We start from the raw sequence: 16,604 nt of genomic DNA, 5'->3' as shown, positions 1-16,604 counted from the left end.
CACACGGATGGCATTTAAACCCAGGGGACTGGATGGCCTGGGAAGTGAGTGTCCTCAGAGAAGCAGTGACAATGTGACAATGAATGGGATGCATTTTAATAAAGGGCGGGGTTACTTCGCCTTACATATCAAGAACCATACAGTCTTCTACCTGCAGTGCGTTCCTTGTTTTCAGTAACTACAGCTCAGCCGATGGACCCTGGGCCCCTCCTGGGACCCAAACATTCATTCATCTTCTCTCCTTCTCCTCTCCCTCCCTGCTACCTCTAAACACTTGAGTCTAAAGATTTCTCTCTGCTGGAGTGGGGAGAGACAGGAAGCAATCCCACCTTGGCCTCCACGCTTATGCCTAACCCTCCCTGCCCGATCTGTTTGCTCAGTACCCTGCACTGGGAGAGTCTTAGGAACCAACCCAGCTATAAATAAAGCACTCTGGTTCCATTTCATGACTGTTTCTTACGGTTCTACAGCTCACTAAGCCATGGGAAGACAGAGATCCGTGGTGGGATTTGTGCTTTATACAAACCTTAGAAATCGCTCATCAATAGGATTTGGAGTGCGGTAAGAAACCTCTTTGTCACGCGGCTCGGTAAATGTCTCCTGCGTCATCACCACCCCGTTCATATAAGTAACCTCCCCCAGTAACTATGAATTCAAATATATGTCTGCCAACCCTCCAGCAAGCAGACACTGGTCCTCCGGCTACAATCTCTGCCCTACACTCCAGCCGAATGACGTTCTGATCCAAATCTGATCACTTACCTGCTTCCAACATCCCATCCTCACCCCCCACCCCTGCACCAACCCCACAAGAAACAGTTCCAGCTCCTTGGTATGCACTCTGCCTGCCCCAGGGGCCCTCTCGGTACCCTCTGCTCCCAGCAGCATCAGCCCAAAGAGGGCAGCAGGTGGGGAATGGCCACGCCCAGCGGCTCTACTTTTCTTGATCACACTGAATAGCAAAGCCCAAGTCAGGAGTCCTCTCTCCCCGGTAGTTGGGGAGATTTTCCTCTGCAGGGCCAGTTCACACCTGTCTGCGTACCAGCCTCTCTGGCTCCATGCTCCCACCATCCAAACTACTCTGATGAAGGTGAACCTTGACCACCTGAGGCCAAATTCAAGATAGTCTGGGTCCCCACACCCTTTGATCCCTCCGCAACATGCGAGCCTGGAGATGCTCCCTCCTTCAGGCTCTCGCATTTCTTCCCGTCAGCGATTTCTCCTCTCTTCTGGTGCTTCTGACACCTCCTCGACAGCTTGAGCTCAGACACTTTTGCATGTTTCTCCACCTTCAAATGTATTGAAATGGTGATTTTTCTCTTGGCATCTGCCTTGCCAACAAATACAGAACAGTGTTGATCATCCTGGCTTTGCAGACAGACAGACATGAATTCAAACCCTGGCTCTGCTGTGGGATCACCAGGTATATCTCTGGGCCTCAGTTTACCCATCTGGAAGATGAAAGTAATAATACCTAACTCATAGAGCAGTCAATAGCACCACGTTAACTGAGGTCCTAAAGCTCCTTACACACGGTCTGAGCTCACAAAGTGTCACAAGTCACTGAACATCCCTGAGCTGATGAATCCCTAGATATCTGCCTGTCCTCGGACTCCGCTCCCTTGTGGCCTCTGGACTGTGGACTCATGACATCTACCCTGACTGCCCAGTCCCCCCCTACCTCGGCTTCATCTACTAATTCACCCAGGGGAACAGCTGATTTCCACGGCAGCTCCTCTCTCCCCTCCACGTTATGTAAAAGCCCCAATTCTCCAATTCCATTGCTTCAGCATCACCCAAGTGTTCTCCTCTGAGCTAGCCTCACCACCGTCATCATTTTCCCCAGCCCAAGTATCCTCCTCTTTCCCTCCAAAGAGGCATTTCTATAGTCCCCGCAATCCATAATGTCCTTCCTTCAACTGTCCCCTAGCCCTCCCTCAGCTACAAGGTGCCATCCGTCGCCAGGACACAGCAAATCTGCCCGTCACGATGACCAGGGCTAACACCCCCTCCCACTCTATGGAAAAGACCACCTCTACGCAGCCGTCTTGAATACCGTGGTACTTTCCAGGAGATGCCATGCGTTTTCATTTCTGGGCCTTTGCACATGGGGATCTCAATGCCTGGGGCCCCCTCCCAGTCTTTATGAGCCTGGTGAGCCCCCTTTTGCAGGTAACCTGTCCTGATGCCCCTCGGGTGAGGGGGGGGCACCCTTGTTTGAGCTCTGCTTTCCCGTTGGGGACATCGCTCTCTTGGCTTGCATCTCTGACTCCCGCAGCCCACTGCAGACAACCTGAGTTCATGTCTCTGTCTTTCTCCTTGTTCTGCCAGAGTTCCTAGGGCAGCGCTGAGGAAAACTAGAGCTCAGTGTCCCCCGAATGAGTAAATTAACGAGTTAATAAATGCATAAACAGAGGAACAGGAGATGACACCGATTTGCTTCACTAGGAGGGATGTGAATGGGAACTCCATGGGAGGGACGCCACATATTTCCTCTTGAGGAGGATGACTTAGGGAAAGTTCTAGTGGGTAAGAAAATGGGGGAGCAAATGCTCATCTGTGAAGGTTCTATTTCGGGGAAGAACGTTTGTCATGGAGGTGTGAATACGCTTGGTTGAGAAAGTGCCCCTCCTGCCTGACCCTCATTGGCCAGGAGGATTGAATTCCCCGTATATCATCCTCTCATTATGCACGGAAGAGATGCAGGCGGGTAGCGGGCAGCAAGGAAAGCAAGTCTGAGCCTGATTTCCCCTTGACAGCAGTACTCCGTAGTTCTGTTGTTCCAAGTAGAGTATTTATGGAAGCAGTGACACAGACCTCACAACATCGGAACACCCAGTCCGGCCCCAGGGAAACAAACATGCCTGGTGGGGTACAGACGGAATGCCCAGACTCTGAGGTCCAGGCACCCCGAGAGAACCCCTCTCTCTGGCCACTGGCCAAGCGTGTGAACCCAAGCAGCCGCTGAGCCTACGTGAGCCTCTGCGTCCTCGCAATGGACGGATAACACTCCCCATCAAATTATGGGATTATGAGAGGTTATTTGTAGCGATACAGAATTTTTAAATTTTCTTCTCCAGTGAAATTCTGGTTGACTCTAGTGGGTTGAGACAGAATTCAAGAGATGGTTTCATCAAATGAAATGAAAGAGAGTTTTTCAAAGAAAGCCGAGAATTTCACCCGTTTAGGGAACACAGAGTGTGCTGGCTAGCACAAAGATCAGCCTATTTTTAGGAAGAGCGGGAAAGGGCCAGCTGTCGACTGGTGACTCTCCTTTTCCTGCAAGTCCTCCAACAGGAACTTCAGAGACCTGATGTCAGCACATGGGGCCGGTGGAGCCATGGAGACCCCGGCATTGGCTGGAGGGGCGCTGTTCAGACTTCTGCGGCTCCTAAGAGCTCCTCACACGGAAGGGGTGGAGATCTACTGCCCGAGTCCACGGAGCCCCCAAGTCAGGGCTGAAGTCCTTGGAGCTGCAGACTGCGCCTTTCACAGGGGTTCCGGACGAGATGGAACAGAGATCTGAGAGTGAGGACTGTTAGGCTGAAAGTCATGTCCTTCCTCCCCTTGTTGGATAATAAAAGTGCTTGGTCAACCACGGTATTAACCTCCATCAACATTATCAGGGACTTAAAAGCATGAGAAGCAGCAAAATTTAGTCATTTTCAGGGTAATTGGTTTTTCCTATCAAGCGTGAAACATTTCCTAATTTTAAAAAAATGTCATGACAAATTCTCAACAATAAAATACATTCTAATATTTTTTAAAAATAAGACCATGTCCAAGAAGAGAGCACCGGTTAAGTAAATTATGGTTGAACGCTGTAAGGGAATCCTTTGCGGCTATTATGCATGTTGTAAAGGAATGCACAGGGTTACAGGAAGTGTTCCCAACAGGAAAAGAGAAAAAATAGAGAACAAACTGGTCTACTACATTTTTGCAAAGGAAAACACGTGTGCATATAAAATAGTATTTGCTCAGTGAAAGAAGAGGAAGGGAGGGAGGGAAAGAGGGGGAGAGCAAGAGGGGGAGGGAAAAGGAGGGAGAGGGAGAGGAGGAGGATAGGGAAGGGAGAAAGGGACAGGGAAGGCGAAGGAGGGAGAGGAAGGGGGACAAGGGGAGGAAGAAAGGAGGGAGGATTATAGGGAGGAAGAGGGGAGGGAGGGACCCTGGGAGGGGAGAGAGGGAGGGGGACAGGAAGGGAGAGGGAGACAGGGCAGAGGGGCGAGGAAGGAGAGGAAGAAGAGGAGGAAGGGGATGGGGGAGGGAGGGAAAGGAAGAGGTGAAGGGACAGGGAAGGGGAGGGAAGGAGAGGGAGGGGGAGGGGACATGGAGAGGGAAGGTGGGAAGGAATTTTGATTATAAAAGAAATATGTGTAGTGTGGAAAATTAGGAGAAGTACAAGATATAAATATACAATGGAATATTACTCAGCCATCAAAAAGAACGATTTCTCAACATTTGCTGCAACATGGACGGGTCTGGAGCAGATTATGCTAAGCGAAATAAGTCAAGCAGAGAAGGACAATTATCATATGGTTTCACTCATTTATGGAACATAAGAAGTAGGAAGATCGGTAGGAGAAGAAAGGGAAGAAGAAAGGGGGGGTAATCAGAAGGGGGAGTGAACCATGAGAGACTATGGACTCTGGGAAACAAACTTCGGGCTTCAGAGGGGAGGGGGGTGGGGGAATGGGCTAGGCTGGTGATGAGTAGTAAGGAGGGCACGTATTGCATGGAGCGCTGGGTTATACGCAAACAATGAATCATGGAACTTTACATCAAAAACTAGGGATGTACTGTATGGTGACTAAATAAAAAATTATTATTAAAAAAAAGACATAAATGTCACCATGATTCCTTCACTAGGCAAAATTACCTTATTTGTGCCTATGTGTGTGAGGAAATCTGATTAAATGCATGGAGCACTGGGTGTTATACGCAAGTAATGAATCATGGAACTTTACATCAAAATCTAGGGATGTACTGTATGGTGACTAACATAATATAATAAAAAATTATTATAAAAAAATAAAATAAATGCATTTAAAAATTGCTTTTGATTGGGGCGCCTGAGTGGCACTGCGGTTAAGCGCCTGCCTTCAGCTCAGGGCGTGATCCTGGCGTTATGGGATCGAGCCCCACATCAGGCTCCTCTGCTAGGAGCCTGCTTCTTCCTCTCCCACTCCCCCTGCTTGTGTTCCCTCTCTCACTGGCTGTCTCTATCTCTGTTGAATAAATAAATAAAATCTTTAAAAAAATAAAAATAAAAAAAAAAAAATAAAAATTGCTTTTGAGTAATATTGGATAACCAATGAAACCAAACAAGAGCCATTAAGGAACTTACTCCCTTATACCATCTACTCTGACTCAAGATCCATTCAAAGAACCTTCTAGAAAAGAAACATCTGCAATTTAGTCTATCTCTATTGACTATATTTCACAAGAGTCCACAAAGCAATTACTTCTTTAGAAATGTATTGTGCATTGGAAGTTGATAAAAGAGTAAACTTACATGTGCTCACCACACACACATACACAGACACACAGAGGCAACTACAGGGGGTGATGGGTGCGTTAACTAACCTTACTGTGATCCTTTCACAATAGACACATCGGCCGAATCAGCCAGCACATGTACACCTTAGGGTTACATGATGTTACAAGTCAATGATATCTCAATAAGGCCGGAAACAAAAAGAATGGTGGCATTTTCTTTCTGGAGGTCCCAAGTATGAGGTAAAGAACAGGACGCAAGGTTTCCCACAGTGAGGCCAATCCGAACCAGCATGGTGTCCACTAGGTTTTCCACTGGCAACTTAAAAAAAAATTTTTTTTTAAGATTTTATCTATTTCTTTGAGAGAAAGAGAGAGCACGCACGAGCAGGGGGAAGGACAGACGGAGAGGGAGGAGCAGACTCCCCACTGAGCAGGGAGCCCGATGTTACGTGGCTGCATACAGGGCTCCATCCCAGGACCCTGAGATCATGACCCAAGCCGAAGTCAGACGCTTAACCGACTGAGCCACCCAGGTGGCCCTAAAAACAATTTTAAAACCAAGAAGCCTTCCCCTCTTCCTGGGGGATTAGTTGTGGTGACTATTAAAGCAGCTGCTTAAAACACAGGCAGGGACACCCAAGTCACCCACCAGATCAGCGGTCCGTTTCGGGCCATCTTGACTAGCCCTGCAAGGTCGTGACCTCAGTTTAACCAGGAGCTTTACAAATATCACCTCACTGGCTTCTAATATGATCCTGCAAAACCAGTGAAGAAACAGAGGCCAAAGGTTAGCGACTTGCCCACGGACACCTGGCTAATAACAGAAAAAACAGGATCCGAATCAAGATCTGTATCTGCGGTCCTTTCCCTCAATCACCTTCGCGACCAGAGGCCTTTCCCTTCCCTGAGAGGCCTTCACAAGAACCACTTTGAGTTCAAAACTAGAAAGGGCCGCACTGCCCAGGGCTTCTGCCTCACCTCTGATTCCCCCATGGGCGGCTCTGAGCTCACCAGAAGCATGTTAATCTCCACAGGCAGCGCCGAGCCCCCTGGAAGGGTCTCTTCCTCCCAGACCTGCCGAGCCAGTCCTCAGCCAGGGCTTAAGAGGATAAAAGGCTTAAAGCAGCAGGCTCAGAAAGTCACAGATTCAAAGGTAAAAGAAGGAAAAATGGGACAGGACCATTGTTGACAGCAATGAGGATTTGCTAGAAAAATAATCCAGGATGGCCAACTACATAAATACATGAGTAACCATTATAGGAATAATTCTAATAATGCCTTTTTACAGGGAGGGAGAGATCAAATGGTTATTAAAACCACAACTATGGAATTTAAATTCTTAGAGACCGTGGAGCTGACCCACATTCCCCGAGCAAGATGGAACCCTTCACTCTGAGTGATAAAAATCCTGAATCACACTGACTTATACAAAAGTAAAGGGAACCTGTGTGTTTGCACACGTGGAAAGCCATGGGCCTGAAATGGTGCATTAGAGCCATGGTTTCTGTGCTGTGAAAATTGGACCCACCGGCCATTCATCAGGGCGCACGCTCTGTCTCGGCAGCAAATGCACTACTGCCAAGACCCTGGAGATAGTCACCGGTGGGTTCAAATGTGCCCTGCCCCCCAGAGCCATCCTGGCCTCTCCTCACCCGGCAAAGCTGGACATCCAATGGGGCTCTCAACCGTTTCTAATCCCTACTCCCTTTCAAAAGTGAGGGAATGAATGAAAAGGATCACAACATATTTTAATAAGAGAAGTGAAGAAAAGGATTGTTTCTGACAGAATCAGACAAATCAATTAATTGATCTCTGGCAAGCAAAGATAATTGTATTTCTGAGTCTATTAAGGCACATCAGGGCTGGTTAACTCATTTCACAGGGAGCTGGCTGTCACTGGCCATTAGGCTGTGATGGGGACGTCGAGGCATAAACACAAGTGGCATTTTCTTTCAGGAATCCCTTGACTTACGACTCAACCATTTTCACTCTGGTAGAGAAAAGGCAGGTGAGTTTGTCCAAAGGGGATTTCAATCCTAATAGTTCCATGAGTGTCTGACCTTAGACATCAGATCTGATAATCCTGATTGTAGGTCTTTCTGTGCAACTATTCTGTCGGTAGGACAGAATGTATCTGTAATTATCTGAAACCTCGGGGCAGAAAATCTTCTAGGTGAGATTGTAGAGAAGGCGTGTAGGAAAGGCCAGGAGATGAATCCCAACGTCAGGGGAAACCTTCGCTCAGAAAGAAGCCAGTTTGATGGAGAGCTCTGTCTGGTTTAAGATTTAAAATGAAATTGGAATACATTTTCAAGGACAAACGTTGGCTCCCTTTCAGTGAACGATATTGGGAATGAAGGCTCACGTGCTCTTAAATAAGTATCAATGAGCTCTTAATAAACTGATGACTACGAATATTCATGTAGTGGGGGGTTTATACTTGTGTACTTTATACTTGATCACCTAAGTATCTCCTTATGAGAAAAGTGTTATAAATGAAGTAAGACCTTCCCTTCTGCTTTCTGGCTCCCGGAATCCACACTGGAAAGCTAACACGGAATCTCCATGGGCTCTTGAGCAGGACGCATGTGTGTGCAAAGGGAGGCAAGGTCCCGTCTTCTCCTGGGGAAGGGGAGATGCCACAGTCCTGCTAAGAAGAAAGGGACCTGGGTCTCTTCTCTTTGGAAGAAGAGGTCTCCAAGCAAGGCCGAGGTGACTCAGCATGTGGTCCTAGCCCAGCCATTCTCCACCTGGGAACTCCCTGGGAAACTTGACAAGTGCTGGTGCCCGGGGTCCCACCCTAGAAATCTAAGTAGCCTGGAGGGTGGATTTTCCTGCTCTGCAGATGACTGTGGCACACAGCCTAGGTGGATGCTGTCATAGAAACTTCCTGTGCTGTTCATCAGGCTCAGCTGGGGAACCTGTGAAGCCTCATGAGCAGCAATTTGGACTCGGTAGGTCTGGGACACGGCCAAGATTCTGCAGCTCCAACAGCAGTGAATGGAGACGCTGCTGCCCGCGGGCCACACTCTGAGATGCACTGATGTAAACGGTTCGTTAGGAATCAGGAACTGTTTTCTCATTGTTGGCATCATTTAATAAAGACCCATGTGACCCCCATCTGAGTTGCAGGAAGTTGTCAAAGAAGTAGAAAATTACACCAGCTGTCATGGATCTCTTAGGAGATGCCAGGCTCCGTGGCAGGCCGGGCACAGGCCATATAAAGTCCGGTAAGATCAGGTCCTTACCCTTAGGGAGCCTCAAGCCACTTGACAAGAAGACAAAGCCAGACAAGACATTACCGCTCCTCCCTTCCGCAGCCCGACTCTGTCCCCCACCACTGCCATCTCAGAACATCTGTGGCACTGACATTAACTTCCCTATAACTACCAGTCTAACAAGAGACAGGCTGCGATAAGTTCAGTGACCCTCCACTCCCTCCTTCTTACACTTCAATTTCCCGTGGCCTTCTGGTGGGCTCTGCTTCCTGACACCACTAAGCCATTCTGTGGTCCTGCCCTTCCAGGTCCCCTGCGCGGCTGACTCCCACCCACCTTTCAAGAGACCGTTCTGTGTGATCTTTTCCTGGGACGCCTTTTCTGACTCTGCCCACAGACTGGCTTCCCCCTGCTGTTGCTCCTCCTAGCATCGGAAGCCTGTCTTTGTCACAGAACTTAGCCCACACCGTGGTCATTTCCTGTGTGCATCTGCCTCCCCCATTGGCCGGTAAACACTCTGAGGGCAGAATCTGTCATCTTCGCGTTTCTAGAGCCCATCACTGTAGAGTATGTTGACTAGGGTTTATAGTGAGGACTGTGTCAGTGGATGGCGGAATAAAACACAGGAGAGGCAGGCTTTTAAAAATATGGGAATGAAGGATTCCTATAAACTGGGCTGAATACAGTAGATATATATCGGTAAAAAAGAGTCTGGACAGGAGATTACATTTAAGCTAGAACTTAATAGGGTAGAACTCTCAAGGTAGATATGCCCTTGAAAGGAGGAGGGTCAAGAACGATCTGAGCACAGACAATAAAGCACAGAAGTTTAAGGTCAAACCGTTTGGGTTCTGAACACTAAGCTAGGTGAGAGCATGGGCAGGCTGGAGGGCTGTAAACAGGAAAGCAAGGTGGTCACGTCGTTGTTAGCAGTACTGACAATTTAGACGGCATGTGCTAGATACCAGACACCACGCCAGCTGCTCTGCATACGTTACTTCATGCGGTTAATACCATAAGACTTCCGATTACCCCGTGATACAGTCATCACTATTGTACAGGTGACAAAATGGTGGCTCAGAGTGTTTTAAAGGGACATTTTCACGCTCTCAGAGCCTACAAGTGGCAGAGTGTGGCTTCACATTCAGGTCTGACCTCCAAGCTTGGCTCCCCAGTGCCTGGCTCCCTGCCCCTGCCCTTTTTGTTAGGATGAGTCTTGCTGCCAAGCACGGGTTGACAATTCACAATGCTTGTCGACTGGTTTCACGAGATGCTTTTCCTTGGAGAATTTGCTTCGGACAATATAGACTTTGAATAAATGCAAGTTGACTGTTTGCTCACAGCAAACATCACCAAAAGGCAATATGCATCCTGGGACTAGAAAAACCATCCACGAACGTAAGCGTGCTAGAAGCAAGCAATCCCTGATCGGGGCAGAATCTCACGCAGTATCCTCAGTTCTGCATCCACGTGGTTCTGACTCAGCATCTCACAAGGAATCAAGAGGGGGTGTCTACCTGGCCAGAACGGGCGGTGATGATCTGGGACATCAGGATGGAGGTGCAAGGGGCATGTCACATTATCTGGAGAAACTGTTGGAACGTGGATGCCCACAGTCAAGTTTAGTCTGAGGAAGGACACGTTCCTTCTTTTGCAACCCCTAAGTAATTTCTACCTCTCAAGAACCTTTGGAGCACATCCTCGCACCCAAAAATGGGCCAGCCTCCTGAAACGCAGCCTTCCTTTTCTTTATGATACGTGGAAATCCTCCATTTTCTTTCACCCGGGGTGCACCTCGCCTGCTAGGCTTGGATTACAGTCATCACTTCCCCATGGAGTGTTTGCTGGGTAAAGTCACGACATCTCTCTATGAACATGGCTCCTGTGGGATTCGGAGCAGGAAAACCCTTGGTGATCGAGCAGCATGGACCCCACCTGTCGGGCACCCCTCTGGAAGATGCAGAATCCTGGCTGGTCCTGCACCTAGCCTATCCACGGCTCTCTTCAGGCCGGACCCAAGGGACTGGGGACTCTGAACTTCAAGGTCTTACTGCTGACAGGGCTCTAGAGATCTAAGAACCCACTCCATCCCCCTAAGAGGTCTGACTGCCTTCATCCAAATGATGCCCATATTCATGGGCATGGCTGCTATGAAGCCCACCGCAAGCATTTTTGATCAGAAGATTATGCCTTCATCCACATCAAGGTACCAACACCATGAAGGGCTGGCATGAAGAGCTGGAAGGAATTTGTGAGAGCCCTTGTTCCACTAGACCCATGGTCACCAATGGTCAATAATTTCATAACTACAGTAAAAACATCTTTAAGCATGCAACCCCAATATACGTATATTTATTTATAATCCCATACCCTTACGATTGCATACTCCTTGCAATACACATTGTAAGTACAGAAAAGGATCTTTCAAAAGATAAGGAATGTAATAATCCATGTTTTAAAAATTACTTTTTATATTAAAGGAACACATAACCTTTTTGCTCTTACTAAAAATATGCCTGTTACAGTAATTCGATGTTCTGTTTTTAATTTAGTCTAGTTACATATTAGACTTCCGTGGTGAGCACGGCTACATAAGAAGACTCCCCAAAACACACAGGCTTAGAGGATCTTGGGCTGGCTGAGTGAGTCATGGTTTCCACACTCGTCTTGTGAACTCCTTAACCAACTGCGCAGGGCCCTCTTCCAAGTTCTGGATGTGCGCCTTGAAATGTCCTGCGAATGGTGACGATTTCATACAAGACTTACTCAATACCGGAAGACCCAGAAGACCATCAGGATAAGGTGTATCATGAAGAATTATGGTTACAAACCCATGTATCAAATAAGTTGTTTAAATAAGTTCAAATTTCTCAGTCTTCCTATTTTTGAATCTGATCAGCTTGTCATTCCGTCTCAGTGTGTATGTGAACAGGCCTGTGCGGGAGCAGACCAATGTGGTTCTGCCATTTCCTGCTGTTTGCTATGCTTTCATTAGTAATAGTACCTTCAGTTCATGATTGTTTTACCATATTTGCTTGTAAGCCACTTGCTATTTTATGACAGTTTACGGATGTGCATAACTGCCCAGTCACAAACTGTGGTATTTGCCCCGTGAGGTGATGTCATCAAGTCCTCTGTGCTGTGGGACGCCCTCTTTTATTTGGTGCCAGAGTTACTGAGTGGAACTCACGACTGTGTGCCGTGTGGACACCAAAGATTTCCAGGGTCGGTCCGGATTCTGATTATTAAGGGAGTTTGATTTCTCTCTGATTTTTGAGGAGAACAATTATAAGTGGAAGTTTTAATACTTTCTCCCCACATCTTGATGGATGTTTTGTGCAGCCCTGGGGAGAAGGCAGCCCACTTTGGAGTACAGGCTTACATAACAGGAAACAAGCAACTGAGCCCCAGATCCCCAGTCTGCTGTTAGGGCTACGGACAGTTCCACCACCCTGATCCCAAGTTACCCATCAGGCAAAATAAAGATACTGTCACTCACCTATGGTTGGTGATGAGGCTTTAGGAAATAATCAGAAGTGTCTAACACTATGATGGACACATGGCATTCTTGAACCTGAACAGCAGAACAGGGGAAGGTACAAAGGGGCTCCAGGAAGCAGCAACCAAACCAAGACTCAGGAGGCCCCAACCCCAGACTCTTCTCACCACACTGCACAACTTCTGCTCAAGTGAGGAGGGGCAGACTGATGGCGATAAACTCCTGGACGATGCACAGAGCTTTGCCTCCTCAAAACTCAGCTCCAGAAACCCATCAGAACCCCTCGTGTGCCCCCCCCCGCCCCGGTCCCTGGAACATAGCTGGTCCCAGGATCATTCCCTGTGCCCCTCACCGCCTCTTTCAGGTCACCTACCAAAATGCCCAGGCCACCGAATTTCCCCTTATGTAACCAGGGGCCGTCATATACAAGAGGCACTGGAAGCATGAACTTCAGAACCATCCTTTGGAAACTGGAGACTGACCTGGGCAGCAGACGGCACAAGTGTGAGCTGGTCTCTACTTCTCCACCCTGAATCCAGCCTGTCCTTGCACTTGGCTTTGGCCAGCAGGAGGCCACGGAAACCCCCCTCTGCGAGTCTAAGGCTAGCTAGCAGCTCCTTGTGTGTGTTTTCTCTCCTGCTTGTAGGGCTTCTCTGCCGCGTCCCAGCCGAGGGCCCAGTCCTGGCGCAGCCCGCGGTGAGGGCAGCCAGGCCCATGCCAGCTGAGCAGAACCACGCAGTTGGAGCCCAGCGCAAACTACCTGCCCCCAGAATCAGGAGCAAAATGGAAAGCTGCTGTTTGAAGCCACTACGGTTCAGCAAGGTGGTTCGTTATGGAGCAAAAACCAACCAACAGATGGAACCGCTTAAAACCATAAAGTTGAACCAAAATCAAAATGGCCGCACTGATGCTTCAGCAAAGCTCAATTCTAAAGTACCCTTCTTCCTCTCTACCGCAAACCTCCCCTCCTCCCTTCTTAGACCGGCGTTTCAGGAACTGGGTACAGCCCTGAGAAGGACCCATGACTGAGGAGGATGCTGGCAGCTCATCCACAATTCCTGTTGAAACCAGCCAGATCCTGTATTTCCCAATAAAGTGGCCCAGTCCCTCCTCCTGCAGATCTTTGAAGGCCATGGGTGGCTGCCACCTCCTTGGCCCCGCACAGCAATAAAACTATTGTTCCTCTTTCTCCCCAACTCTGGATTGGAGTTACATTCTGGCTCTGAAGCATGGAGGTCAGTTTTCCACAACACGGATACCTCCTGTTTCTCTCTGTTAACTGGAGCCTATCACAAATTCAGTTTCTGTGAACTTAGGTTTCCTGGTCTGTAACCCAGGAAAGCAGCGGCCGCCACTGGGAGTACACGGATCTCCTGCCGCGGGACCAGCTACTTCTCAGAACCGTTCCATGTTGTTAATATTTGCGGTGACCCTGAGACGGAAGTTTATCCTGAAGACCTACTGAGATCACGCGTCTAAAATACCAAATTCAGAACACACCCTCCAATACCGCAAGCAACTACATTTTAATTCTGTATGTAAAGAGGACATCGCAAGTTTTCAGGTCTTGAGATATCTAGGCATGGGTCTTATGACATGCAGTTTTGGGGAGATGGCTTCTCCCAATATTGATCGTGCAGACCCCTTTTTCTCAGAGCTACACAAGCAAGCTTCATTTCTGATGAATCTACTTCCCTTTAAAACTGACTGATGTACCTACATACTGGGAAAAACAGCCCAGAAGAGAGAAGGCAGACGGAAGTGCAGGAGGGAGGAGAGAAATTAGCATTCTCAAGTCTGTCAATATATGGGTGATTTTCAACCGCGCTAAATGTTCGGATGTTCCACTTGGCAGGAAAAATAATGAAAATACTTTCCTCATTAATCCAAACTGTCCTACCACCTGTCCTTACCACCTCTACTTCTTGCCAGGAGAAACACACACACACACACACACACACACACACACACACACACACACAGGACCCTTGAACAACGGTGGGGTTCGAGGCACCCACCCACACCCACATAGTCGAAAATCACATAGGACTTTGGACTCTGCAAAAACTTAACTACTACTAGCCTACTGATGACCAGAAGCCTTACTGATCACATAATCAGTCAAGTACACATATTTTGTATGTTGAATGTATTATGCACTGTATTCTTACTCTAAAGTAAGCTAGAGGAAAGAACACGTTATTCAGCAAATCCTAGGGAAGAGAAATGACATCCACAGTGCTATGCTATCTTTAAAAATCCACGTACAACTGGACCTGCGCAGCTCAAACCCGTGTTGGTCAAGGGCCCACCGTATATGCATACACACACCGACAGATACAGTGACGCGTACTCACCCTCTCTGAAAGAGATCCACATTATAAAATTTATGTAGCTCTACAGAAAACTCAACCGTTCCTTGTACTTCAGACATGATCTTTTTGGTTCATTACCTGAAAAACAAGAGAGAAATTGACAGCTTGAGACCCCATCAGCCAAACACAGAAAGCCTGGGCTTCCATAAGGGGAACCCAATGTACCTGTCCAATGGGACCATGGTGTGTCCACTGGATGTCATTGCTCAGAGGTTCTCTTTATAGGAAAAGACACAGAGACAGGAAGACGCACTTCATGTCACTCAGCTCACTCTTGGAAAGCCCAGACTTGGACCCAGTTATCCTAATCCTAAAGCAGGGCCAGTCTACAGTCCTTCCTTATCTATCTGTGCTGTGGAGGCAACAGCAGCCCAATGGCCAATGGAGCAAGAGTCCCTGCTCTTCACTTTCTACCTGTGTGACTCTGAGCAAGTCCCTTACCTTTTCCCCTACAACACGAGCCCTGATAACAGCACAAAACTGATACAGGATGGACAGATTAAATGAGTCTTCCATGCAGAGCACTTTGCACGGTTCCTAACACGCGTAATGATTAAGAACAGGAACAAAAAATGACTTGACCATTGTTAGTATAAACGCCATCTCGAAAGTGCTAAGGGGCCTGGGGTGGCAAGGCCTGATATGCTTTCTACCGAGCACGGGAAGCAGAGGGAGTGGGTGCCGCTGCCCAGCATATGGTGGACCCAACTTGACAGGGTGCTCGTTTCCAAGCCAGGAGACCTGAGGGCCAATAACGAGGGCTGGATGGAGAAGACGGGAGGGAACAAAATTAAAATAGCCCACGTCTAGGATGAGAAACGAACAAGAGGAAGAAAGACTCAAAGCAGGCTGAATTTTCCGAGGATACGAAATTGTGTAGACAGCAATAATTTACTATATTCTTGGTGCTGCGTAAAGTATTTTCTGCAAGTTGCCTGATTTTGTCAAATAAGAATTTTGTGATAAAGGTTCTTGACCCATAATGCAGATGAAGGAAAGGATCAGAGAGGCTCTAGTATGGACCCACTTTCCTCATCTAGAATGCTCTCACGGTGTGTACTTTGGAAGGTGTCCGCACTTTCTCCAAGCCTCAGTTTGCCACCATGTGTAATGGGGAGATACGAGCTACCTAGGAGGAGCCCCCATAGGACAGGAGGTGACTTGCAAAGAGCAGATTCTTGGGGAACCAGGAGGTTCTCACTAGGTAGCAGCTGGCATGATCTTGAGGAAGGGGAGAATGAGAGAGAGGGAGGAGGGCAGCTAAGAGAAGATCCAGTCTCTCCTAGCTGGCACCTAGGTCTCCTTTCAAAGCCTCTCTTCCTTCTGCTCCCCTGACGCCTCAATGAGTAGACCACCATCACTGGGGTTCAGAGTGCAACCTCACTGTAGCCAGTGGGGTCATGCCAGACCAGCTCCCAAGAATAAGAGCACAAGAGATTAACGTGGCCTTAACTCTGCATCTCAGCTGTAGCAAGGGTGCCACGCAGGGAAACATTTCAAAGATGCAGAATTCTGCTGACCAAATTAAAATGCAGCAGATCCCAGAACACAGCCTCTGTAAATCCTGCAAGACAGAATTTCAAGCTGACACGCCCAGAGAGGTCTAGCTCACAAAATGTGCTGAAAACCTATTTCCCTAATGGGAGAGCCCTCGAGGTGCAGACCTGAGCCGGTCAAGGTCAGAAACCGACTTTCAGGGGCGCCTGGGTGGCACAGCGGTTAAGCGTCTGCCTTTGGCTCAGGGCGTGATCCTGGCGTTCTGGGATCGAGCTCCACATCAGGCTCCTCCGCTGTGAGCCTGCTTCTTCCTCTCCCACTCTCCCTGCTTGTATTCCCTCTCTTGCTGGCTGTCTCTATCTCTGTCAAATAAATAAATAAAATCTTTAAAAAAAAAAAAAAAAGAAACCCACTTTCAATGCCAAGGCACTTCCAGTAAGAGCTGGAGTGAGGGCCAGCAAATAAAGCCACTCTGCACCTAATTTCATTATCACATTAAACACATGGACAGCTGCC

General features: G+C 48.1%; 1 protein-coding gene across 1 annotated transcript in view; it reads right to left on the bottom strand.

The window, feature by feature from the left end:
* FAM135B (family with sequence similarity 135 member B) overlaps window positions 1-14,650 on the bottom strand; it is a 178,952-nt gene extending 164,302 nt beyond the window's left edge. The window contains exon 1 of the mRNA XM_045812211.2: window positions 14,574-14,650. Within this exon, the coding sequence (XP_045668167.1) occupies window positions 14,574-14,650 (77 nt within the window). The remainder of the gene's footprint in view (window positions 1-14,573) is intronic.
* Window positions 14,651-16,604: the final 1,954 nt, after the last annotated feature.

Source organism: Ursus americanus, chromosome 9, assembly GCF_024610735.1.
Source record: "Ursus americanus isolate L20-20 chromosome 9, mUrsAme1.1.p, whole genome shotgun sequence".
NCBI lineage: Eukaryota > Metazoa > Chordata > Mammalia > Carnivora > Ursidae > Ursus > Ursus americanus.
The sequence above is the reverse complement of the archived record's forward strand: the minus strand, read 5'-3'. Positions and strand labels throughout refer to the sequence as shown.